At 33.1% G+C, this 27,016-nt stretch overlaps 1 protein-coding gene across 2 annotated transcripts; it reads left to right on the top strand.

The window, feature by feature from the left end:
• Nucleotides 1–556: 556 nt before the first annotated feature.
• Nucleotides 557–25,988, top strand: LOC106664704. 2 transcript variants are annotated; one of them, XM_014390646.2, is made up of 5 exons: nt 557–697; nt 19,332–19,445; nt 23,316–23,360; nt 23,435–23,524; nt 25,747–25,988. In XM_014390646.2, the coding sequence occupies exons 1-5, from the start codon at nt 617–619 to the stop codon at nt 25,780–25,782; spliced, it is 366 nt and encodes a 121-aa protein (XP_014246132.1). In that variant the 5' UTR covers nt 557–616; the 3' UTR covers nt 25,783–25,988. The 2 variants fall into 2 exon arrangements, with proteins under 2 accessions (XP_014246132.1, XP_014246133.1); XM_014390647.2 differs by having other exon boundaries at nt 559–697; nt 19,332–19,409.
• The last annotated feature ends 1,028 nt before the right edge of the window (nt 25,989–27,016 follow it).

Genomic DNA, 27,016 nt, shown 5'->3' with positions numbered 1-27,016 from the left:
AAAGTTCTCAATTTAGAAAACAAAATTTTAACAGTATTGTGTGTAGCGTATGGTCTAGTTGAGCTTTTGTATGTTATTGGAATGGATCTTAGATCAACTCTTGCAGAAAACTTTTAAATTTCCATTTTCCTGTTTGTATCCAAGGTGTTTGCGGTAAAATAGTAGTTGGTATATCTGCCTGCTATGAAAATGCAAAAATAAGGTATTTCACGTGGTATTTTTAATTATCCATTAATTAGGTCGATCGTCAACTTCTTTTAAAATATTGTACGTGCGAGATAAATTCGCAATATTTCCTTAACTTTTTTTGCTTAATTTTTCAAGAAAATTTTAAACAGACACTCTGATTTGCATAATTTTATTACAATTCTACACTTTTTGCACCATTTTGAATTTTGTATTTTTAGACAAACTTGAGAAAACATTTTGTCAAATGTTAGATTAAATTTCTTTAATTGTTGTGACCGTAAGGGTTTTAAAACTGATAAGCCCTTTTTGTTGATGTTCACCGTGGCCCCTTCGGCCGTTTAATACTTATAACCGTCTGTGTTATTGATATGGAAAAACACAATCCTATCGTTCCAGTTTCAAGAAGCCGTCGTGAAGAGGCAGAAAAATGTTCGCCTGCGTTCACCATACAGATAAAAACAACAACTTACGCAAGATCTTGCCGGATGCAAAGAGAAATCAAAAAGTGGTAATTTATTATCAATTCTTTCATTTGTTTGAACCTTTTTGTCTAGTTTATTAATGCTCTAAGAAACATCACTGCCATATTTTTTCTCACAGTTTAATCCGACTTTTACATTTAAACTATTTTTATTTTTAGCGTGAAATAACAATCTTATATTATTATTTAAGTATGGTTACTTTAATGTGTACGGTTAATGTGATCTGAATATTGTTCAATGAACTGTTCGATGTTGTGACATTTGTTTGGGATGCAGTAATTTGATATTTTTTAAAATGCATCTTTCATTGATCGTAGAATGTTTATATGAGCTAGTTGAAAGTAAGACAAAATTACAGTGTTTTTAAACGGCCCACAGTGCAATTGGTTTAAAAATTATTTATTTTCTATTATTTTATTGAACTTTACAGAACATGTTTTAGATTATTAATTGTTACTTTCGTTAGGTAGGCTTTCTTCCTCCTTCTGAGCTCCTCCTTAGACAATTTGTCTATTTTGTTAATCCTTTCTTGATAAAAAGAAAGGACAGTGTTAAAAAAATTCTAGCTCTTATTATCCTTTCTCTTATTCGAGAAAAGATTACAAATATAGCCTAACGGACTGAGGAAGAGCTAAGTAAAGCTTTAAAAAGGGCTTCTCAACCAAATGAATAGTAAAGATTGTAAGCAACGGAGCTATAAAGTCTAATAAAAACGGAAATCCCAAATAAAAAAAAAGATAAATAGCCAAATACTAAAAATATCATTATTTAAAAATTAATTCATTTATGTTTTAGTGTTCAATTGACCAAGTTACATCTTTCAATTAATTATTCTTTCCATGTAAGGTCTTGGTTGAGATAAAAAGTGGTACAGTAGCTGTTTGTGTAGTTCGAATCCCGCTTGTGACACTGACTTTTTATCTCAAACAAGGCCTTACATGGAAAGAATAAGTAATTGAAAAATTATTTAAAAATTAAACTGTTTGGCTTAATTAGTATGTCTTCTTTATTTTTCTTATTGATGGTCACATCTTTGTTCTTAACGTCTTCATTTTTCGTCTAGCTGGGAAGGCTTTTTCAAATCTCTTCTCAGCTCCTCTTTTTGGCTATATTTGTAATCATTTCTGGAAACAAAAAATATAAAATATAAAATGATGATCTTTTCCTCAGACAATTTGGCAGTTTATTTTATCCGATCTCTTTTATGTAGAAATTAAAATTATTAATAAAATAGCCAAAATTAAAAATATTTTGAAAAGGCCTTCCAATACGAAAAAGCTCTGTGAAGTTCAACAAAAACAAAAATCGCAAACGAAAAAATGTTAAAAACAAGAAAAATTATATTTAAAAAAAATATGTTTGGTTTAATTAGTACTTCTTATATATTTTTCTTATTGAACTTTAAAAACATGTTTTTTTACATTTTTCGTTTTTTATTTTTCGTTCGGCTGGGAAGTCTGTCGCAATTGAGTTCTTCCTTCTGACCAAAATTATAATCCTTTTTGTAAAAACAAAAAAATCTAGTCAAATGAAAAATAAATATTGCATGAAAAAGAGATATGAAGTTCAGTAAAACACCAATATCAAAAAAAAAAAAAAAATATATACACTAAAAAAATAGATTTAGTGGAACAGAACTTCACATCTTACAATCTTTATTTTACGTTTGGCTTGGATGGCCTTTTACAGACTCTTCTTTTCTCCTTTTCGCTATTGTTTTTATTGCTTCTAGAAAAGTAGATAACACAAAATAAAAGTTGAGGCTAGATAATTACCTACTGTATTCAGGAAACTAGGTTTCATAATTAAACATGATAATATTGTAATGGAATTTCTGTACAATTGTAAAAAAACATACAATCTTATTAAACAATTTTATTTGATGTTTTCCAAATGTTTACGACTACATTCTGGACCAGATGACAAATATAAATTTCAGCAATGATTCAGACATAAATATAATAACTGTTTTAAAAGCGATAAATCGAAATTGGAACGAGTTACGAAAGTGGAACATTTGCCATTTAAACCAAAGATTATGGCACTCATATATTTCACTAGCATGTCTTGTTGTGTTTTCCTTAAAATGTTAATTAATGCAGATCGGTTAAGGCATAAATTAGTTTTGTCCGGTTGTCTAAGGTTAAATAAATATACATGTACATATATTAAAAAATAATATTTCTAAGCTCGCTGTTACTGTTCAACGATTTTATGAATTTACTGGCTGTGTATTTTGCCTTAGATATTGTTGTTCTGTTATAAATAAGGGCTTAATATTTTTGAAAGTAAACATGGATTATTATCTATTATTCCAATGTATGTAAAGATGAAACGGATTATTCTAAAATCTTCTTTCACTCTTCTAGAAGGGCGGTCTAGTTGATGATTTAATTTGACAGGTGCAGACGGTTTACGGTTTGCAATTACGGTTTTTGATAAAATATTGTGACTTAGGAAATAGAAAACACGTCAACGATGTTTATTAATCCATTCAACAAGTTAAGCCCTATTGAATGGTTTATATGTGGGATGTTAGAAACTACATCACAAATACTTTGTAAAACAAAAGGGTGGGTTAGTATAGTAAGAACCTTAAATTTTATTAGCAGGTGTTTGTTTCCGATTTGCCTTTAGACTATAAATTAACATACGAAACAGCTTGAAAATTGCAGTTTGCACATCCATTTTGGCGTTGTTTTTCTCAAAGAAAATAAAATTTATTATAATATGTACTGATGTATCCCGTTTAAAGTATACAGGGTGTCCTTTTTGGAAGGCTCGGCTGAATTTCTCTTGAACCAATAACGCTACAAAATGACAAAAAAATGTGTTTAATATTTTTTGGTCGAGTTTCATATTGTTACCTTTTTTGGAGTAAAATTATACAGGCCCAATTCTGATCGATTATTAAATATTTTTTAAATCAAGATCTTCCAACCGTGCGAATACATCCTACTATTCGGGCGAATCTGTACCGCTTAAAACCATTATTAAAAAAATTGGAACGAAAAATGGTACAACTTACAAAAATAAAACACGTTAGAAAGAAGCTTTACAAAAAAGGACAAAATACTGTTTTAAGATATTCAATGGACGAACGTCTAAGAGATCATTTAAAATATTAATGGTAGCCACGTTATTTTGACTCTCAGTATATTTTTAATCAAATCCAATTCATCGATAATTGTAAATAAATAAATAATACTTTTTCTGAAAGTGAAATTTCGGTTGTCTCCGTCCGCCGAATAAAGTGGGTTAACAGAAAAACATAAAAACTAACGTGTGTGTTATTAGTGACCGTTAAACGATATTTATTTAGAAATCGTGAGATACGGTCTGGTGTGATGTAGGCTTCAGAAAAATATTTTCTTTATCGTGCCAACGTTTCGATCTTTATTGAGATCATCTTCAGGGCTCAAAGTGTTTGTCTTCTGTGTAATTGTGCCATTCTTGCGTGTCGTGTAGAGAGTGTCACTTGATGATGATCTCAATAATGATCGAAACGTTGGCACGATAAAGAAAATGTTTTCTGAAACCTATATCACACCAGACCGCATCTCACGATTTCTGAATAATTATCGATTAACGGTCACTAATCACCACCTATTTATACAATTAAGTTTTAAATGTTCAATATCTGTATTGTCTTATTAACCACTAATATCAATTAGAGCTTTTCAAGCAATAAAAGATCTACAGTCGTCATATATTAAAAAAAATTAGTACCGCCTGAAGATTTTTAGTTTTATTTCTTACTAAATCCATTACATTTAGTGCTCTAATTGACAAAATTACGTCTTTCAATTAATTATTCTTTTTATGTAAAATCTTGGTTGAGATGAAAATGTTAGTGTCACGATCGGGATTCGAACCCACGACCTTCGGCTCATACGCCGCTTCTCTAACTGCGTGAGCTATTGCTTTTTTATTTCTTACGTTCAGATTTTCATTGAAGTTTCAGCTATGGACATACTTATATCCGCACATGCTAATTTATTTACGAGTAATTTTTTCATTATGTTGTTTCATAAATTTCGATTTCGGTAAGATCTTCCCGAAACCCAGTAATAAAGCAAAGGCGATAATTACGGTGGTAGGACACGAAGTAACGTCGAATTTAAGTCGGCCAATCAGTTTTAAACGAGGGGCTTATCTGTTTCAACGTTTTATCTTTCTTCTTTCCCTCTTTTATATTTCTTATTTGGTAACGTTCTGTTCAAACCGAGTCCTTATATCGACTTTCTAACAGAGACTGAACGGTCGGATTCGTGCCGAAGCGAGCAACTAAGCGATCACAGATTAGGCCAAGGATCCACTAGTCATTAGCATATTTTTATTGAGTCTACGTCAAATCTTCCCAACCCTCAACTATTGAATCAATTGTAGCCCCTCACGAAACGTTTTTAATCTGGACACCAACTGGTACGAGCGCAATTATAACTTTACCACGAACTAAAATCAAATTACAACCTGTGCTACTGTCATTCGCTTTAAGTCATTTCCGTATCACGGTAATTACGCAAACATGTCACCGATGCCGTGGCTGCCGATCTAATGAAATTCAATATATTGTTATGTTTTGGGCATAATGTTACGTTTTCAAAATTTAGTACTTTCAATGGTAGAACATGAAAAGCATTTATGCAAATGATGGTCAAACCATTAATGGATTTACATTTTATGCTTTGAGAAGTAAATTTACTAATAACGCGTTCCTAATTGCTTATATCATAAATTGCAAACACATTTTTTGTCCTATGTTACAAAAGCCTTAATATCAGCTGTAATCGTAACCATTTTGTTTATTTACTCTCTACTGTCTGTATATTTGTCTCACTCCTAAAGTAGCAGCTTAAAGATGGTTAAATGAATAAGAACAAGGAGAGATGAGGCTGAAATCACAATTTACGAATTGTATTTGTAGGAATGAGGTCCGTATAAGCGGGATTAAGGAATGTGGCGTAATCGCTTACAGAAACTCCAATTAAATATTTAATCAGAAAACAATTTACAAGATGTTCATTTGCTTGCTATGCGCATTATGTCTTGTGTAATTACGGAACAAAGCAAATTGTATAATTTGTACAATGAGGGATGTTATGGGTCCGGGAAAGAGGAGCTAGGTGGTACTCTAACGAAATGCCGTTCGCTTGAGATACCCTTTAAGCTTTCGAAGCAAGTCTATTTAATAGACCTATTACCTCTTTATTGTGTTACCACTCCACAACACACATTTATCTCCGTCATATTCGCCGTTACCATAGGACATGCATAACGTGCCAATGAACCCGCTAAATCAAAGCTAACAACACGATCGGCTCGGAGGAAATTCTTATCCGTTATGACCTTCAGTCTTCCGGTAAAGATCAACTCATAAAAAATAAAGCAATCAACACCATAGCTTTGTTTGGACTGTAAACTGGAAACGTGTTCTTCTAAACGACCTAGGTTTCATATTAAAAAAAAATGCGTATTTTTTGTTTATTTGTGTTCTGTTTGTTTGACTGCTCCTCACGAACCCAACAAATTATTTTAAAAAACTTTATTCGTATACATTATAAAGAAAACAGACATATATCAGTATTTAAAAAAACGTATCTACCCCCAGTATATTATTCATATTTTTTAATAATTAATAAGATTATTTTTCCTGATGATAATGATGTTAAATATTAAATTCACTAATTTCATGGTCCGCTTGACCAATTAATATATTACAATTAATTAGGGTTTTTAGTTGAGATAAAAAAGTCAATAGCACACTCTCCGTGGCCATTTCATTTGTCGTCGAGAATCCAACCCGATTACACGACATTTGAAAAATGGCAAAAAGGAGGGAAAATTCAAAAGATGCGGTTGAGATGGGAAGTTAGTGTCCGAATGGATCGAGGTAACGATAGCTCAAGTGGTAGAGCAGCGGTGTATCTAGCCGAAGATCGTGAGTATGAATCCCGCTCGTGCCATTGACTTTTTTATCTCAACTAAAAACCTTAATTAATTGTACTATTAAATATGATAACAGAACATAGCTCTTTTCTCTCATTAACCCTATTAACATCAAATTAAGCTTTTTTAATTATAAATTAACCTTTTTTTAACTTCAAATGAACACTTTTTAATTTCAAATTAACACTTTCTTTAAAGCATAAAAAACTAAGATGGACTGAAATATAAACATGAAAAATGAAATTCCTGTTTATTTGGCAATTTTTTTTTGAAATATAAAATAATTGGGCCTTATAAGACCATATTAATGTAAAGTTAATCCAAAAGCTACTATTCACGTTATATTTGGTGGGATCGGGGGTGTGGTCCAATGAATATTATGGTATTGAAACTATGCCATGCTTTCGGTGTTTTATTTCACCTTCCAATCTATTTTATTCTCTTAGAATTATTTTATATGTTAAAAATATCAAGTTAAGACAACAATCTTTTGTTTTTAAATTTACTTTTGTGTAACTTTTTATTTTTAATTGTAATTAATTTTGATGTGACATTTTAGATAAGAATCCATTTTATATGTTTTTTAAATTCTTAAATTAAAATAAGAATCCTTTATTTGTGTACTTAATTTTATATAATTCTTAATTTTAACTATGAATAACTTTCATGTGGTCTTCTAAAATTTCAATTATTTTACATTTTACAAATGGAAATTACAAAAGGTTAATTTGAAGTTAAAAATGGTTAATTTGAAATTTAAAAAAAGATTCATTTATAGTTAAAAGGTTAATTTTATAGTAAAAAGCTATTTGATTAATTTTCTCATGGCCTTCCAAAACCACAATTATTTTATGTTTTGCAAAAATTCTTGCTTATAATTCATACCATCTCCTATGGTTTTGTAGTGGTTTCAAGAAAGAGTTAATTTGAAATAAAAAAGTTTAATTTTTAATTAAAAACGTTTAATTTAAAGTTCAGATGGTGTCATTTGAAATTGAAAAAGGTTAATTTGAAGAAAAAAAGGTTAATTTAAAATTAACAAACTTTAATTGGAAGTTAAAAACAGTTGATTTTATCTTGAGTTTTCAGGCTTTGTTGTTTTAAATTTAAACGTAAAATATTCACTAAAAGGTCAATTAAGTTAAAAAACAGAAATGTGTTTTCTTTATTGACAAATTGTTGTAAAAAGTTTACTTAGCCTTTTTTCAGAAATATTTTCTGAGTTTTTTTACATAGAGTTAAGAAAATTTTTCTTTTTATAGATTATTGAGACTTTGTATCCTAATCTTAAGGCTGATTATTCTGATAATAATTATTAATTATTAGGATTTTGGAAAAGTTATTCTTTTCAAGTTCACATTATTAACATAATCAGTGTTGTTTGCAAATTGAATTACATTTTGTTGTATCCCGGTCTGTTTTTTGACTATTATTAAATTAAAAATAAATTGAAATTTTTCTCATGCCTGTATAAATGAAATTTCAATATCTGCCAAAATTAGATCAATCTTTTCCTACTGGAAATTAAACAAACATTTCGAAAATTGGAGAAATTTTGGTTTGTACATGCCCTTCTTTATTAAAATTCGGTAAATATTTTAGTATATGTATTATGCAATGGGACCCTTTAATCTTTTGTTAATAAAAGGTTAAAAACATGAAAGTTATTCATTGAGAATTCAGTCATTTTAAAATCAACCATCCCATACCAAAAAATAATAACTAAATTTGATTTGCGAGATTTGTTCATGTAGTATGCTGGGTGAGGAATAATTAATTATCCTGTAATGGGGATTGATACTGAAGGAAAATGCCTCACCTAGTTTGGCAGAGCAACTCAGCGAGTAAAACAGACCAACATCATATGCTACAAATTGCGGGAATTGTAAGTTAATTGTAATTAAAATTTTCTGTAATTTTAAACATCCTGGTAGTTTTGATTGATCTTAAACAGCAGAGCATATTTTCACAAGCAAATGGCACCAAATTTTTCGTATATGCGTATGTAAATGGTTCATTGGAACCTAGGGGTCGTTTCAAAAAATTATTGATTTTTATAAGCTAAAGCTAATTTTGATCACAATCGATAGATCACAATCATCTCACTAAGCTCAAAAATGCTTAATTCGAACAATTCAGAATAGAACAGAATCACTGTCTGTCAGTAAAATCATAAGATTCGTTCAGTTGTAAAGATTGCCTTTAGGCACTCCGTTGGTGAATTTCGGCTTGTCCGAGTTGACTGAGTGTGATAATTATCCGTATTGTCGTAGGAGCTGTTTATTGAACCACTCTGTCATTCTGTGCCAATTCTCGGCCGGCCACTCTTATTAGTCTTCGCCCGCCTGTTATCAAGACAGATCGTCCCTATAGCTCAATCTTCCCCGGACATCAATCCAACTCCACGTCCTAACTCGTCATTTTTCTTAATACATTTCCTTTCACAGAACCAAGTGTCGTGTTCTCAGCAGGGCACGTAAAGTCTTCAGACTGGAATTAATTTAAACAATAACAAAAACTAGCAAACTTAACAGCCGCGTGTTTGAAACGTGTATCGATATCAGAGCTCTATGCCATAACTGCTAAAACTTAAGAAAGATGGATTAATAAAAAAAAACTTGTTGAATGAACATATTTGTCGGGTTGGGGGTCGACCTGAAAAAAAATATAAAAGATAAGTGTTAATTGCCTCCAGAAGAAAGAGACAGATTGATATCGAGTTAGTGATAATGGGAAAAAGAGAGAGAGACAGTGAGACAGAGGGAGATAGAAAGATAAAGAGAGATAGAGAGATAGAGAGATAGAGAGATAAAGAGATAGAGAGATAGAGAGATAGAGAGATAGAAAGATAGAGATAGAGAGGTAGATAGATAGGGAGATAGAGAGATAGAGAGAGATAGAGAAAGAGAGGGAGAGAGAGGGAGGGAGAGAGAGAGATAGAGAGATAGGGAGATAGAGATAGAGAGAGAGATAGAGAGAGAGAGAGAGATAGAGAGATAGGGAGATAGAGATAGATAGAGAGAGAGAGAGAGAAAGAAAGAGAGAGAAAGAGATAGATAGATAGATAAATAGATAGATAGATAGATAGAAAGATAGATAGATAGATAGATAGATGGATAGATAGATAGATAGATAGATAGAGATAGAGATAGAGAGAGGGGGAGAGAGAGGGAGAGAGGGAGGGATAGAGAGATAGAGAGATAGGGAGATAGAGATAGAGAGAGAGAGAAAGAGATAGATAGATAGATAGATAGATAGATAGATAGATANTATACAATTTATAACTGTCTAAATGATTATGTCCCTATGTCTCTGTAGATCCCCTGAAGAAGGCAATAAAACTTGTCGAAAGCTTGGGCGTTGATATAATAACATTGTATGTTTGAAGACCACAACCCGAATCCCAATCAACATCGTATGAAAGCTGGTTGATCGCACAACAAACAGAAGATGTATTGTTCAGGCACTCCTTAATTTGAATTATTAAGTTCAATTGGATTATGTTATAAACATACATTGACATATCCGGATTGGTTCATTACAGTGACAATTGTTCTTTAGGGCTGTATTGGGGGGGTGTAAATTCCTCAGGGGATTGTCGAATCGGCGGGCGTAATTTGGAGAAATAAATGGTGTGGGAAAGAAAAAAACGTTCAATCCCATCGGATCGATAATAGATGTTTGGAAATGGGCGTAAGACCTGTGTAATATATCGGGCAGGCTCATTTGCCACCGCACCCGGGCTTTGTAGTCAGGCTTGCAATTTTCTTTTATTTCACCGCTCCGTATCTTTATGCCTCTAATATTTCTCTTGCTTGTAATTCCGCGTGCCGGTGTCGCTAAGGGGAGCCTACCCGCCCTAAATCCCGTTGCATTTCATTGATCCCGGAATTGAATAAGTTATCCCGCTCCTCGCACCGACCGCCTGAAATATTGCTATGAGGGAGAAAATGTTAAAAGAACGACACCGTTTCGAAAGATGACGGATCCCGCTCAAACGTGAGTACCTAAAACATACCCTACACAAAGCATACATTTTTGAGACAAAGACAATACTCAATTATTCAAAGCAATTTGTTTTGACATGTAAGGAGAAAAGAATGCCAAAAGTTTAGTTCATGAACTGAAAAGTACATTCTGGAATTTTGAGGTTGCATAGGGTGTAACTGTAGAATGGTATGACTGATCTCAGTCGCCTATCTGGGAAGTAGGGGTAGGTTATGTTTGCTATGGATCAAGTTAAAGGGTTAGGATGTGAGGATTGTTTTTGTGGAACGTGGAAAATTAACTAGTAATTAGGTTTGAACGGAGGATACTTTGAGATCATTAGGAAGTGTTGGTTAAAGACATAGTAGCATTAACAAAGGTTTTGAGATCTTTGAAACGAAAGTACTTCGATTGTGTTGGAAGATTTTAGAGGTGCCCCGTACTTCTAATCCGTCTGTCCAAATCGGTTCCAGTAGTACCTTGTTCAAGCGATGATGACATAAATTTATGTTCCACAATTAGAAGCACCTATCATGTTATTAAAAGCGATAGCCAATTTTGTGATTTAGGATAAGGTTGCGGCAGTTTATGTAAGGATGGATTCTGAATGAACTTCCTTTCTAGTCGTATCCACTTGCTATGAGGTGCTGCTCGTATGCTCTTGCTATGCTGGTCATTACATTGCGCCACACACTGTTAACAGCATAATTAGCGCTTCTAGCCTTCTCTAGACGATGGTGCTTCATCTTCAAGGATGTGGGAAGTCGACACCCAGATGTTCAATGCTATAAATTATACAATACCCAAGATAATAATTTTCTCCTGTGGTAAGAGAGATGAATCTGTAATTTGATCATTAACTATCATTTTGGTATGACTATCCCAGCTGGGTTGATTTTTTACTGCTTAAGTCCATTGGAATATACTGCTTAGGTATAATAATGATTAGATCCATAAGTGTGGACATACGAAAGGTCCACAATTATATTTATGTTTTCATAAAAACAAAAGTTCCGAGATAAAGGGGAAAAAGCTTTACAGATAAGAATTAATGTTTTGTTTACAGTCGATGGTAAGGCGATTCACCTCCGATCCATTTTGCCCGGATGAGAGGTTCGGAGTATTGTACTTCCGACTGGATGAACCCGGCTACGAATTAGAAATAATTAAGATTCATTCAATGGCTGGAAGTTTGCAATTAGAAGATGAAAACATGCTTCCGCGCCATTCTCCGTTCATGCAATTAATCGACCGTAATAACGTCGAATTTGGCCCGCACCCGCCCCCGACCCAAACCTACCCCTCATTATAGACACTTTCTCACCCCAGCCGAGTAAATACAATACGACAGTCTCCCTGTTGACGTATTTAAAACAGACGGAGGTGATTCTAGAGAATAAAAATTACAATTATATTTCAAATATTGGCTATTGCTTTTACCATTTTTTTTTGTTTATGGTTCATAACACTGTTGTCATCCAAGTTTACAAAATTGTGTCTCGTGTAAACTTTCTATATTCTTCATTAGAAGAATTTTCAGTTTTGTAGGATGTTAGGGAGAAAAAGCCTGATTGAGGGAAGGGAGAAAACGTTCCCAAAGGAATGAGAACCTATAGGAAAAATCTGCCTCCATAAATTAAAAAAGGGCTAATATTACATTGTGCCAAGGCGTTAAAAAATAAATCTCAGTTTATTGAATAATCAGTTCGGTAATTTTTGAAAGTAACGACGAGTTAATTAAAATAAAATGTCATAAATATTTATTAAAAATTCAGTATTTTTATCCAAAATTTAGTTATTTGGACAATAATTGAGTGATCTTAAATAGAAGTTGTTTATTCGTTTTGGCTGTTTATCCTATTTCCTTTTAATGTATTATTTGTTTTATTGTCTTCTTTTTAAGCCCAGCTGGCTGTATAAGTTGTATTTCTTGTATATTTTACTTATTTATTTCAACGCGTTTTGTTACATTTTTTTCGTTTAGTTGAGAAGGCCCATCGAGCACTTCGGAGATTTTTCTCAACAAATTTGGCAGTTCTGTATCCTATATTTTTTCCATAAATTATTAAAAAATAGCCAACAGGAGGAACTCCGAAGTGTTTTGAAATTGGCTTCCCAGCAAAATTAAAAATGAGGAAATTAAGAAAAAAAGACGTGAATTTCAATAAAATATAGTAAAACTACTAGTTAAGCCAAATGGTTCTTTAAAACATAAAGTTTTTTCTTGGCTTTTGCCTTTTGTCATTTGAGATTTGTGCTTTATACCTTCACAGCGCTTTTTCTTACTTTTTCTAGTTGTGAAAGCCTATCGAGGACATTCCTATAGGAGTGTGGAAAGCATGTGCTTTCATAAATTAAAAAAAAGGCAAACTTCAAATTGTAAAGCCGAGTTGTTAAAGAATATAAAAATAAATTTCAATTTGGATTAATATGTTAATTGGTTTTTAAGACAAATTAATAAAGTAAATAAAATTTGTTGAATATATTAAAAACAATTCTATGGTAGTTAAATACAAAAAGGCCAAGGGATACAAAGATAAGAAATTTTCATTTTTCTTTAATTTTATTACTTATAAATTGAAGTATTAATTCGTTTTTTATTTCATTAGATTAAGATTAGATTAATTACTAGTACTACCAAGTATAATATTAAGGATAAGCTTATCCTTTAGATCATGTCGTGATTCAATTACCGAAGTTACAGCGAATCTGAATGTTTAAAAAATGAAATAACCTTTGCAACCTGGTCCTATTGTTCGTCCGCAGAGGGTAGGTAGTTAGTTACTTGAAAATGTGAACTAAAAATTTTACTTTGTGCTATCCAAGTTAATGACAACTTATTCCATAATTTGCAGTGAAACTATAAGTATCCGATTGTTTTGTTTCCTTTGCAATTCTATGGGTTTTTGACCGTTAAATTTGCCTAAAGAATTGCCAAAAATCACCTGTTTCGCTGTTTTTCCGCCAAGGATGGTTGAAAGCCCAGGGAAATATTTCCACGTCCTAACTATGCCCTTTTGCCAGCGGTGTCCCAACTATGTTCGAGACCCTGGGAGATCACGTTGGACTTCATACCTGGACCAGAGCTTTGAGCTTCCCTTCCGAAATATTTCACAATAGCCTCCCTTTGACGAGCCGGCCTATGATAATTACATAATATGTCAAAGAGACGTTTAGATCTAGCACGTGGTCCCGCAAACTCCCCATGGACAAATACATGCCCATATTGTAAACAATTCGGTTTCTGCTTTATTTTGTATCGAGGCGAAAAATAAGTTAAAGGGTACAATGTTTGACTTATTGCTTTAAGACTCCGTATCCTGTTAATAAATTTAAAACCATCGACAAGAACGAAGTATTTGAAAGGAGGATTATGATTTTCCCAATATATACAGTTATAACACTCAAATTAAAAAAAAATAAATTGCACTGCAGTATTATTTTATCCAAAATCAAGTTAGTTGAAAATAATTGAGGGGACAGAAATAGAAAATAGTGTTTTCTTTTTTGGCTGTTTATCTAATTTTTACGTAATATTTATGTTTTATCGAAATTTTTTCAAGTCATCTTTTTACGTCCAATTTGCATATTTAGTGTTCCTCTGACATATTATTTGTAACCTTCACAGCGCGTTTTCTTTATTTTTTGTTTGGTTCAGAAGGCTGGAGCTCTTTTGAGCTCGTCCACAGCCAATTTGGCAGTTTTTTTATCCTTTTTTGCGTGTAATTTTGAAAAATAAACAAAAGGCGAAGCTCAGAAAAGATATGAAATGGCTTTCCAATCAAAATGAAAAATTAGGAATATAAGATTGATGAAATATAATAGGAAAAAAATAGAAGAAATAATAGTTAAGGCAAATACACTAATTTATTTAAAATAGGATTTTTACTTTTTTTTCTTTTTTCATTTCGGTTTGTGTTTTATTAAACTTCACATGCTTTTTTGTCGTTTCGTTAGGACGGCTCCTCTTAACCAAAATTGATAGGTTTTCTCTAATCTCTTTTCCAGAAAGAATTTAAAAAGGAGATCAGAGTATCTTTGAAAAAGCCTTCTCAATAAAACGAACAATAAACGATTTAAGAAACGGTGTTGTAGATTTTTATTGTAGTATCGGATGGCACGTGTTATTTCTGTAATATCAAACGTTTTCTGCACCCACAATCCAATGGTTTTGCCCTGTTTTTTATAAAGTCAAAAAAGTTTAAAGTTAAGCTAAAGTTGAAAGAAGGCATTACATTACTTCCTAGAGATCTTCAGTCAGTTTAAGGTTTTTACCAGATCCCAAAGCGTTTTACTGGGCTCTCCTGGCCCTATGCTTACAGGCTTACTAGTACAGGCTTGCTTTAACTGTTATCAACTTATATTTCTCAGTAGTATGCAATCTTCAGTCCATAATTTGTTGGATCTACATTTTTGACGGTAAACCGCCAAAGGGTCGAGGGCTAGATGTCCTGATCGAACTCTCCTTGGCCAATTTGTTATTCCTCCGACCCTTATGCCCTGGTAGGCTCTGGACTGGAAAACATTCATTTGAAGTTTTATACGAAATCTGACTTGAGGATGACGGCGTCAACAGGCATTCCTAGTAAATTGTCTGCTTGAAGTTCCTCCCGACGGTTTGCTTGCTCCTTATTCCGGGAGCCTGTACAATTCTTGCTGGATGAAGATTTATTCTGGTGGCAGATTCAGAGCTTCCAGAGCAACAGTGATGGTGGTAATTATTTCTCCAGTAATGCCCAAACATTCTAGCCTATGGAACATGGAACAACGTCAGCTGTAATGTCCATAAAGAAATCTCGGTTTTCCTGGAAAGACATCTGCCAATAGCGATTTTTGCTCTTTGTTGATGTTAATATCTGCTGATTCCAAACAAATTTTGGTCAAAGATGTGGCCTAGATATATCACGTCATTAGGAAAGGGAATTATAGACCTTCCCAACTGGCTCCTAATAACATTTTCTTATTAAGAGGAACCACGATTGTTATTGAGAGACCCACCCAGAAAAATCTTGAGAAATGCGTATTCCCAAGGCCTATGAATGCCGTTCCAAGATGGCTTTACAGAACGTAGAACCGAAAAAATTCGGATTTTTCTAAAATGGATATAGTTTTGATTATTATAGTCAAAATCGTGTAAAATAATTTATTAAAGATAAAAATTCCCATTTAATAAAGTAAAAATTTTATTTACCTATAAAATCAATTATTGTCTTAATCATTGTTTATTATTGATTTTTGATTTTGTAGCCAATCGATTATTTCCATTTTAAACCCAATATGTACAAATATACAATTAAATTTTATAATTAAATTAAAAAATATAACACCAGATTTGAAAAAATCTAAGCTACAAAATGTATTATAGATTTAAAATATATTTTGTTCTCATTTTCCTTACTAAAATTAGTTTTATTTTCTTTCAAAAGGTTGTGTCGTACGAAATAAAATTGAAAAAATGATTCGGTCATCGACGACCCGCCTTGCACGCGGAATTTAACTTTTGCTAGGTTTTGCTTTGCTCCCAAGCCGAAGAAAGAAGGAGAAATGAAAAATGTGAAACACGCAAGTGATTGAACGGAGCGGATACAACATAAAAAAATACTTGCATTGGAGATTTCAGGAATTGGAAGCTGAAGACTTCGACTAAGCGCATTATAAAAGAGAATTTACTCTTACTTCGTTTAGTAAATACTGTAAGTAAACACATAAAAATGATGTATTTTCACATTATTTTTATGCATAAAAAATAATAAATAGGAAAAATGTAATTTTGGGCAGTGAACCATTAAAACATGCAATTTCGTGCGTAATAAGAACAGTGTCAAAAAGAAGACGTTTCCATGATTCGAATTTCTGACTTGGTTTCATTGCAATCGGAGTGAGAGATAAAGACGCAATTGCACGGGAATTTGGTCTGCACTAATAATGAACTAAACCCATAATGGAACTTAAATATGGACAAAGTACAGATTCTAGCCAAGAACTCGAATCGAGCCAGAGTGAACAAAGGGTTGGTATGACTGTGCCAAACTGTCTCCGTTCAGGACTCGCGATCGGAGGGCGTCTTTGTAATAACAATTGGGTCTGATCATACAAAGTCGAGTTAAATGAGAATGTGGGCAAGAGGGCTAAGTCTGTAATTATCCAGAGAGTGTATAAGTAAGGTGTGCCTGCTCCTGTAATCCTGCCCTATGTCAAGGAGGACTTGCAATAAAGAGAGGGAGCCCGGCTTACTTCCGCAACATTAGTCTGCACCGATCCACTGTTTCCTATATTCCCTCTCTAGACTCCGTTTTAATCTACCCGCCCTCACCACACTCACATACACATACACACGCACGCACACGTTCACCAGACAGTGGAATTCGGTAGGATATTTAGTGTGCCCGTCCGGACCACAAAACCCACCCGAATTAAAATACAATAATGTCTCCGGCGACCTATCTCCAAATTTACTGCCTTCGACCCCACTCACGCGCCGAATAGATTAACACTTTGAATTTAATAAATTTATCGCTTCAGTAATTGAAAATTCCGTTCCGAGGGACTTCCTGACTATTTCCGGTCCTGCTGATTTAAACGGAAGTTTACGTTTTACGACCCTATTAAGACATTCTCATCAAAGAAATATGCCTCGCCGGCGAGCTAATGCTTCTCGATGTTGAAGACAGATAGCTAAGAGGTAGACGTTCTAAGGTGAAACAGAAGACAAATCGACTCACGTTGCAAATGCAAACATTGTTTTATATTTTGTAATAAAGAAGCTCCGTTGATTAAAAAAATACTATTCTCCGTTAACAACGGCATTTTTATTACCATATAATAATGAATACACTGCATTTTATATCGAGGTGAAGCGTAAATTAACTGATTGTACAGTACTTTATTTAATTCGTTATATTTTGTGATCCGATTGATCACTTCTTTCAATTAATTAGTCTTTATGTAAGTTATTGGTTGAGATAAAAAAGTTATCGTCACGAGCGCGATTCGAACGCATGACCTTCGGGTACATTCACTGCTGCTGTACCACTTGAGCTATCGTGACTTTGATCCAATCGGACACCAACTTCCCTCCTCAACCTACCTTTCAAATTTTCCCTCCTTTTTTGCCATTTTTCAAATGTCGTGTAATCAGAATTCGGCGACAAATGAAATGGCTACGGAGAGTTTTAGTGAAGATATACTTCGTTTTACCAAATCATTTCTTTCAATTAATTATTCTTTATGTAAGGTTTTGGTTGAAATGAAAAAGTCAATGTCACGAGCGGGATTCGAACCCACGACCTTCGGCTAAATACGCCGTTGCTCTACCACTTGAGCTATCCACTCGGACACCAACTTCCCACCTCAACCTACCCTTCCCTAAAGCTCTCCGTGGCCATTTCATTTTTCGCGAAGAATCGAAACCTGATTACACGACATTTGAAAAATGTCAAAAAAGGAGGGAAAATTCGAAAGGTAGGTGTCCCGCTCGTGGCACTAACTTTTTAATTTCAACCAATACCCTTTATAAAGAATAATTAATTGAAACTTTATTTAATGTTTTTGTCTCTGGATCTTGATAATTGATTTAAAACAATAATAAAATGTCAAGTTTTTGAAAGGACAAACGAGCATTTTTGTTTCTATAAGGATACTTACAGATATATAGTTAAAAGGAAAAAAAAGATTCTAAATAGTTTTCTTTTAACTGAAACGGGTCTTCGCGCCATAAATAAAAAAAGTTTTCCCTTGGTAAACTTTACGAAAAACTTTTTACTCACAAAAAAAAATTTTCCAGTGTTTATTTAGTCTAATTTATTAACTTTCTGTAAATATATGTAAAATACTCTGCCACTAGGAGGAATGTGATTAAACGAATGACTCTAGATCTGTGTTTTTTAAACTATACATCGCTTTTGCTCCCAAACAATTGGTTTTATATCCTGCCAATTTCACGACGGGAAAATCTTTTCTAGCTCCTCGAACTCTTCAGAAAATATGGCCGTTATTGTAATATGTCTTCTTCACCTAGAGAAAGGTTTGTCAATTTATCAAGCTTTTTCCCAGCTATTTTGGCAGCATTTTTGCTTCAAATTGGAAAGGCCTTTCGGTGCTTCTATCAGTTCTTTTTAGCCAATTTGGCAGTTTCTGCACTAATTCTTTCAGCTTCTCCCAGCTAGTCAGAAAATTTGGCAGTTTTGTATAACTTCTTTCTCACTTTTAGAAGCTCCTCTGAGTTCCTCCTCATCCAATTTGGAATGTTTTATCCATTTTTACTCACGTTGGAAAGACTCTTTTGAGCTTGTTAGAAAATTTGGCAGTTTTTCAACCTTTCTACTTCACCTTTTACAAGCTCCTCTGAGTTCCTCCTCATCCAATTTGGATCTTTTATCCTTTCACATTCCCGCTGGGAAGTCCGTTTTGAGCTCCATATCAGCGAATTTTTTCAGTCAGTTAATAATATCTCCTTTTTATAGATACCCTTCTCAGTCAATTTAGCAATCTTTTAACATTTTCTAGAAAAAGGAGATAATATTAAAAGATCTCTCTAATAAGAGAGAACCACAAATAAATTATTACCGTGGGATTAAGTAGTTCAAGCCAAATAAAATAAAGTTAACAAAAATCATTTTTTACCTGTGTATCCCATACGCTCGTAAGCTTACGTCCTGTATAACACACGATGGGTAATTATCAAAGAAAAGTTTCAAAAAGTTGGTTATTGTTGTTCTGTTTCAGGTGAAAAAATGCAACATTCAGGAAGGAGTGTTTTTGAAAATACACTTTATCCAAAAAGAAGGCTGGGTAAAAAGTAAGGTAAAATTACCCATGAGCCCCATACCCGGTTTTAAAGTATGTATATCGTCAATGTTTATCCAGAATGTAAGATGTTTATGCAATTATGCAAATTGAGAAATGTTTTTGGGGCACATCAACGACGTAAAGAATTAATCTTAAAAATATACAATAATCACATGGGTTTATATTTTAAATTATTATAACTAAGATTCAAATAAGAAGGTTGATTCGTATTAAATTTGAATTTCGTCTTTGCACAACGAAAGAGATTGTAATGTGGCCAGATGAAAAGTGACAGACAAGGTATTTTCTCGTATTATGAAGATTTGACTTCGAAAATCTTTGAAAATCTGGAAAGAAAAGATAGTATGGAAAAGTATTAATTGGGCGTTCTCCAATAACGAAGTTTATTTTTAGAAATACAAAAAATTAACAATACTGTGAAGAACAGTGGTACAGAAGGAAACAATCAAAGGAGTTAGTTTATGGAATAAGGTTACTTTTCAGTTTTTATTTTTTTTAATACATGATTCATGATGAAAAATATACAATATATTGCCAAAATAATTATAATTTATTTTACGTGATTTTTGGCGGAATAACTAAAATATAACCGAATAGAAGTGGGAAAGATTTGAGCAACATTTATAATTATTATTATTATTAATATTAATAATAATAATAATAATAATAATAATAATAATAATAATATCACCGAGAAAGAGAGGACAAGTAATTCCGAAAGAATAATGTCGCCCAAATGTCATTAGGGTTCAAAGAAAGCCCAAAGAGTCACGAATTAATAACAAAACAAAGCACCCCGATATCTAGAGCTTTATCACAATGGTAACTTGATAACCTTGAACGGGTCGTACCGGGGAATACGGTAATGTCAAAATTACATTTATTTTACAAAGCGGGTCCCTCAGGCATTGATCTGTTGTCCCGCGACACCTGAACCACTTAACCCTATGTCCCAACAAATAATGTTTTGTTAAATAAATGGTGAAAAACTATAAAATAGCTACGTTTTAAAAAATGTGATAACTAAAACATGCTGCATAGACAAACCTAACTACAGATCATTTTCATGATCCCGCTGATGAAGAACTCAAGGTACTCAAACAATAAAAATAATAAATCTTTATTTCGCCATACTGTAATATACAGTTAAATAAATATAATACAGTTTTTTGGATTCAAAGTCGAGTCATAAAAAAATTAACACATAATTATTACATTAAAATTACTTTATGTCTGTCATTAAAGCCTGCTTTGTATAAGTATAAATACTTGTGCCGGCTAATTATGAGTTGTACAGTTAGCAATGTCTTTTTATTATAAAAAACAAAAGTGAAAAATAGTATTCATTTAGAAAAAAAAGCCTTTGTGAAACGAAAAGAAAAAGCCTCTTGATTCAATAATGTATGAATGTATAAATTTTTTTTAACTGGTTAAAGTTCCGAAATTACTGATATTAATTCTATTTTGTAAATATATTTAAATACCATGTTATAAGATAAAGTATAGTCTTTAGTTGTATTTATTTTTAGTAAATCACTCTAATAGTCTAATCTTGTGTGGTATAAGTTTAAAGACTTATAAAATAATTTATATTTAAACTTATGAAGACATGAACATTTTAAAAAATAACTGTTTTAAATTTAAAACTTTAGATTCCTTGTATAATATTTCCGTGTTTTATATTCGTCGATAGTTTAAAATTATTTTTATTAGACAATTTTGAAATGAGTTTTAGAGCGCATAATATATTCTTACGAGTTCTTCCCTTCACCCTAATCCGATGATATATAATATGGAAACGCGAAATTACCTGATTTTAAAGTAGAAAAAAGTAAAATGCTTTTGAAAATTCGAATATTTGTAAAAAAAGTTTTCTTATTCTCTTTACTAATCTGTTCATCTGAAAATTTCAGTTTAAATGTTGGTAGTACGCCTAAGTATTTTACTTTAGTTACAAAAGGAAATAGCAGGAACAATTTAAAATGTCCCTGTACTACTGTAAAATATATTTTACTCGTTTAAATGTGATGTTTTTTTAATGAAAATGAAGTAACGTTAGTTTCTTTTTTTTTAAATAAAAGCAGAGAATTTTAGTCAAGCTAAGCTTTTATATACAAATTTTAGATATAGTACAAATAGAGATAGTAATTTCAATTAATTTTTGCTAAATAAATATTAGTAGCGTCATCATGAATAACTAAAATTTTTACCAGACATGTCCAATGTTAATAAATGGTTAATGTAGATAAAGAAAAAAGATAGGACCTAAAAGTGTACCTTGTGGTATCCCACATTTAATTCATAATAGTGTACTACAGCAAGATCCAATTTGCTGTTTTCTGAGCCCCCCCAGAAACATTTTATTTAAATAAATTAAAAGGAGTTCTATTCATACCAATTTTAGATAGCTTTTGAATTAGGATTGTATGGTCAATAGAGTCAAATGTTTTCTTAACCCTTTTGTTTCATGACGTTAGGAAGAAAACCAAACTGATTATTAGAATTGTATAATTTTTGTAAAGGAATTTAATTAATCTATTTTTGATATATTTTTCCATGATTTTTGCAAAATTATGGATAAAAAAATGGGTCGATACCTATTGATGGCTAATATTGATTCACTTTTAAATAATTGCATAACAAGTGTTCTTTTAAAATATGAGGGGAATATCACAATAATTTCGCATTTGCCCTTTTATTAAAAACCTCTACTGTTTTCCCTGAATTATTTTTGTGTGGTACTTACACTAACGATATGAATCACAATATAAAATTTAATTAATTAATCTTTATACAAGGTATTGGTTGAAATGAAAAAAGTAGTGTCACGAGCGGGATTCGAACCCATGACCTTCGGCTTAATACGCCGCACCCGCTGCTTTAACCACTTGAGCTATCGTGACTTCGATCCACTCGGACACCAACTTCCCATCTCAACGTACCTTTCGAATTTTCCCTCTTTTTTGCCATTTTTCAAATTTCGTGTAATAAGGATTCGATTCTGGGCGACAAATGATATGGCCACGGAAAGCTTTAGTGAAGATACACTTCGTTTTACTTATTAACTCCATTATATTTCGTGGTCCGATTGATGACCAAATAACTTCTTTCAATTAATTAATCTTTATGCAAGGTGTTGGTTGAAATGAAAAAGCAGTTTCACGAGCTGGATACGAGCGATATTTGAGTGAACCCGAGTGGATCGAAGTCACGATAGCTCAAGTGGTTAGAGCAGTGGCGTATTTAGCCGAAGGTCGTGGGTTCGAATCCTCCTCGTGACACTTCTTTTTCATTTCAACCAATACCTTACATAAAGATTAATTAATTGAAAGAAGTTATTTGGTCAATCGGATCACAAAATATAATGAATTTAATAAAATTTAATATTTTAAACCTCTGTAATATCATTTTCAGTTTGGGAATACGAAAAATCTCCTGTAGTTCTGATAACATTTTTCGCTTAAAAATGTACTTTAATTTTTGGCGTTGGTTTCAACTGAACCTGTTTAATTTGGAGGATAGTGACAAGAGCGATTGGCATTTTATCGCTCGACTTAGCTCTCTCAAGGGGCGAGACAAACGCTCTTTAAGTGTTCCTCCACTAATCGAACTCGAGGCTCGACTTTTATTTATACGTGGCATCAATCTAGCTATTTAACGGATCCTCCAATCCCCCCTCTGTTTAAACGACCCCCCTTTCAATTTACATAATGGATAAGTCCATCGTATTGAAAAATGGCAGATTATTAATTTTGGCTGAATTCGTATCATTTTTAGTCTTGTGGGTGGGCTTTCTTATTGATTTAAAAGAATTTATTGATCGCCAACAAGATCTTTTTGTTACTATGTCTTAAATCGTTTCACTACTCAAAACCAACAATCGAATCACTTTTTTTCTAGGGCGTGAAACCGAAGAGACCCAGGGAGGACGCCGAGCACTCAGAGGTAATTAGAAACAGCCTTGCAACCTTTTAAAATTTATTGTAAGCAAAAGGTCTAATTAGAGGTAATTTGTTCAGGAGTGTCTTGGACGTCAGAAACAGCCGAGAAGCTCAACGGATGACTGCACCTGCTGTGACGAACTAAACGCAAAACGGCAACACCTCGAGGTGAGAATAGGTCACAACGATTCTTCAGAATCTTATTATCTGCTATATTTTGGATTGAAGTGTATATATATAATTAAAATATATAGTTTAATTTTCATTTTTTTAAACTTGAAGTAATTAATTTTTTCCATGGTGCTATTTACTGCCACTACAAACCGATTGTGTCTGGCTTGTTGCTATACTTGTAGAATTATTACTTTCTAAAACAACTTTTTTCTTCCAAAATATCTATTTGATTTAACTTAAACAATTTTGCACATTTTTTTAAATTTTAACATTATTCTTGTACAGACCAATCATCTTTCTCCCAGTAATGTGCAAAAAAAAACACTTCGTTCACATTCGACGGGTCATCAATGCTTCAAATTGACATAGTTCTTACATGTGACCCAACGTCGGGCATAAAGGAGTTACGTCAAACTAAAGCCCACTACTTTAGTAAAGATCTTAAAATCCTATGGAATAGAGACATTGTCGATCCGGCTTCCCACAGGGGAATATTCTTGGCCTTGTTATAATTACTGTTTACACTGTTTGCCTACATATGCATCCCAATACTCTTACATCCTATATCGACAATACCACAATCGTCTCATAATTTCCTAATTCGAATCCTACCCAAGACACTTGTGTAATATCCAGAAGCATCTTGAGCTTATCAAAAAATAGTGCCAAATATGGAAAATGAAACTGCTTAATGAGCACAAATTACAGTTGAACGTACGCCGAAAAACAGCACTCCTCTCATCTGTCAACATAAACGTCAGCCATCACGGCAAGTTAGGACTAAACCTACACAGCAGTCTGATTTGTCTCACATCAAAATTAGTATTCCTTAAAACTATCGTTTATAATCCAACCCTACGTACCTCATACTTTCCTCCCCTAAGAAAATTTTTTATAATCACTTTCATACCTGAACGCCATAAAACTCTTAGTCAATTGAACATATTCAAAAGACGTCTTTTAAAGCTATTCTCGTCCGAGATGATCGTAACAAAGTAATCCCAACCCCCTGCACCCTGTACAGACGTTATCGCAATTGTATCTCCTAAGTTATCTATGCCCAGCATAGTTTTACATAATTTCTTGTCCTCGTCTTTCGATGATTCAATGCTATAGGGTTGTTGACGATGTCTTCTGATTTACAGAAAGGACTGCTCTGGTTGTGAAAAATGGTACAAGATTTTAACTAAACTAGAAACCGTTCCTTCCCACTCATTATTGCCTAATCCTAAAACTAAACTTTAACTAACTCAAAAACTACATAAATTCCTATCTTATAGAGACGTTTCAGAGACGAAACCAATCCCATCCAACGTCCAATAAGGGAGCATTCTTTGCCCTATATATAAACTATTTATACTATTTACATGCCGCTACAACTCAACAGAATCTTTACCTGTACCGCCGATTCACTTAAGCTCTTCAAAAAATTATGCAAAATATGGAAAATATAGCTACTAGGATAAAAAGAATCTTATATGTCTATTCGTTTATAGATCAACAGTAACGAACTACTGACATTTACGAAAGTTAAATACTTAGGACTGACGACACAATTCTGACATGTAGTAGCCTCACACAAGCAAGAGAAACTATACTAGCTCGTCAAATCTGTAAAGCACAAACTAACACTGCACAAAACATTACTTCGATCTACATATTTTGACATTTTGAACAGATGGACTACCACCAAGCCATGTAATTTCCAACTAATTCATCAATTGTAGCTAAAAGCCCTGGGAAACAAGCTTCTTATTAAATTGCTAACTTCACTTTCTATATAAACGTTTACATTTCTAGCTTTCTGGAGTTTCACTCCAACTTTTCTGTCAGTTCTGACCATATTGCTCAAGCTTGGTCAACCACCATGCCAAGAAGCTTCCCCATTGCCTAAAAAAGATTGCTCCGACACCTCACCCCTTAATCTTTCAACAAATGTGGTGACAGTGTTGGCTGGCTTCTCGTAGACATGCCCTTCGAGTGGAGTGCGGGCTGTAGTGTTATTGTTAGGTCCAAGCATACAGTATAAAAAATATATCATTGTTTATGATATTCCTAAATATAACCAATAACACAAAATCTCGGTCGCCAGCTTTCTTTGTTTTTCTTAATGTCCTCATCTCATTCATATTTTGAACTGGGAAAAATTTTTTAGTTTCAATATTTTTAATACCAATATGATTTTTTGTTTAAAACTGATAACTTTTTCGTTTCAGGATGGGTCTATACCTGGGGTGAATGCTGTTCGTTGAACGACAATACATCGAGCTGTGGTTAAAAATAAATATCATCTTGGAACCACTCACTATTATTATTTATAAAAAATAAGTATAAATACATATCACGAAATTTATGTACTTAATAATTAGCGTATTATTAACTATATTTTCTAGTTGTGTTGGATTATAATTATATTTTTTGAAAATTAAAAAGTACCGTTTTACGGAGCTGTTTCAAATATTGATATAAAAAAATTGCATACAAAGAAACTTATTCCCGCCTCGTTATTTTTCACTTTGTTTGATGACGATGAAGCTGGGCTAGGCTGATAAAAAGACACAAAACAACATTTTTAACATTAACTGAACGATATTATGAGCTCGTATGTGATTCTCAGTTGTAAGTCCAAATTATTAAATTTAGGCATGCAAAACAGATCTCTACCGGGCTCAAACACATTCATGAGTAGTAACACATGGAGAAGTGGATCCACTTGCAAAAAAAACATCAGCTACTCCTCTCTATCAGCCGGATATCGCAAAGATTCATGGCTACCCCAAGACAGTTCCATTGTGTACATAGTATACACCGCGGACATTCCTTCCCTTTCTGAAACTACCATATACTTGTCTACTTACCATCTATGCAGATGATACCGTTGTTCTCATTCATTTTTCATTTCAACCAGAAATTGGCAAATCCATGTCACATCCATTGAGTAGTTCAAGCAATGAACATGACAATAAACGCACGAAAATGTATAAATGTAATTTAACCCTACGTTGGATAACCAAATAACCAATAGTCCCATCTACTAGTAGTAGATCCCTCTCCGACCAGCTAATGCAGTCCACTTCTTTGGGTTATACATGAACAATCGACTATATGGAACCCGTTCTAAAAAAAGTCCCAAAAAGTTGTAAAGTTTAACTCCAACTTATCCATTTCTTACAATACCAAAACTTCTAAACCATCTTCAATGCTCGTTGAATATAATATCCTTTCTATATAAGAAATATTACTAATCACAACAACCTTATAGTCCAATATGTAGTTGAAGTAGCCAAAAGCAAATACGAAAAGTAACACTGCACAAAACCCCCATTGTCAGTAACTTACCTCGCCGACGTCTGAACCGACCTAGAAACCTATTTTGTGAGCGGTAGGGGTGGACGTCAAGTACATTTTTTTTTTAATTGACATGAAGTGAGGTGGGAGAATAATAATAAATATTTGTTCACCTCAATGTAAATATGTAATTAGTTG

This window comes from Cimex lectularius, unplaced genomic scaffold (assembly GCF_000648675.2).
Source record: "Cimex lectularius strain Harlan isolate CLEC.00 unplaced genomic scaffold, Clec_2.1 scaffold507, whole genome shotgun sequence".
NCBI lineage: Eukaryota > Metazoa > Arthropoda > Insecta > Hemiptera > Cimicidae > Cimex > Cimex lectularius.
This window is presented reverse-complemented; position numbering and strand designations above follow the sequence as displayed.

Coding starts and splice junctions, on each gene's coding strand:
- LOC106664704 (XM_014390646.2), top strand. CDS start 617: ATGTTCGCCTGCGTTCACCATACAGATAAAAACAACAACTTACGCAAG. Junction 23,361..23,434: donor AGGACGCCGAGCACTCAGAG/GTAATTAGAAAC, acceptor TAATTTGTTCAG/GAGTGTCTTGGACGTCAGAA. Junction 23,525..25,746: donor CAAAACGGCAACACCTCGAG/GTGAGAATAGGT, acceptor TTTTCGTTTCAG/GATGGGTCTATACCTGGGGT.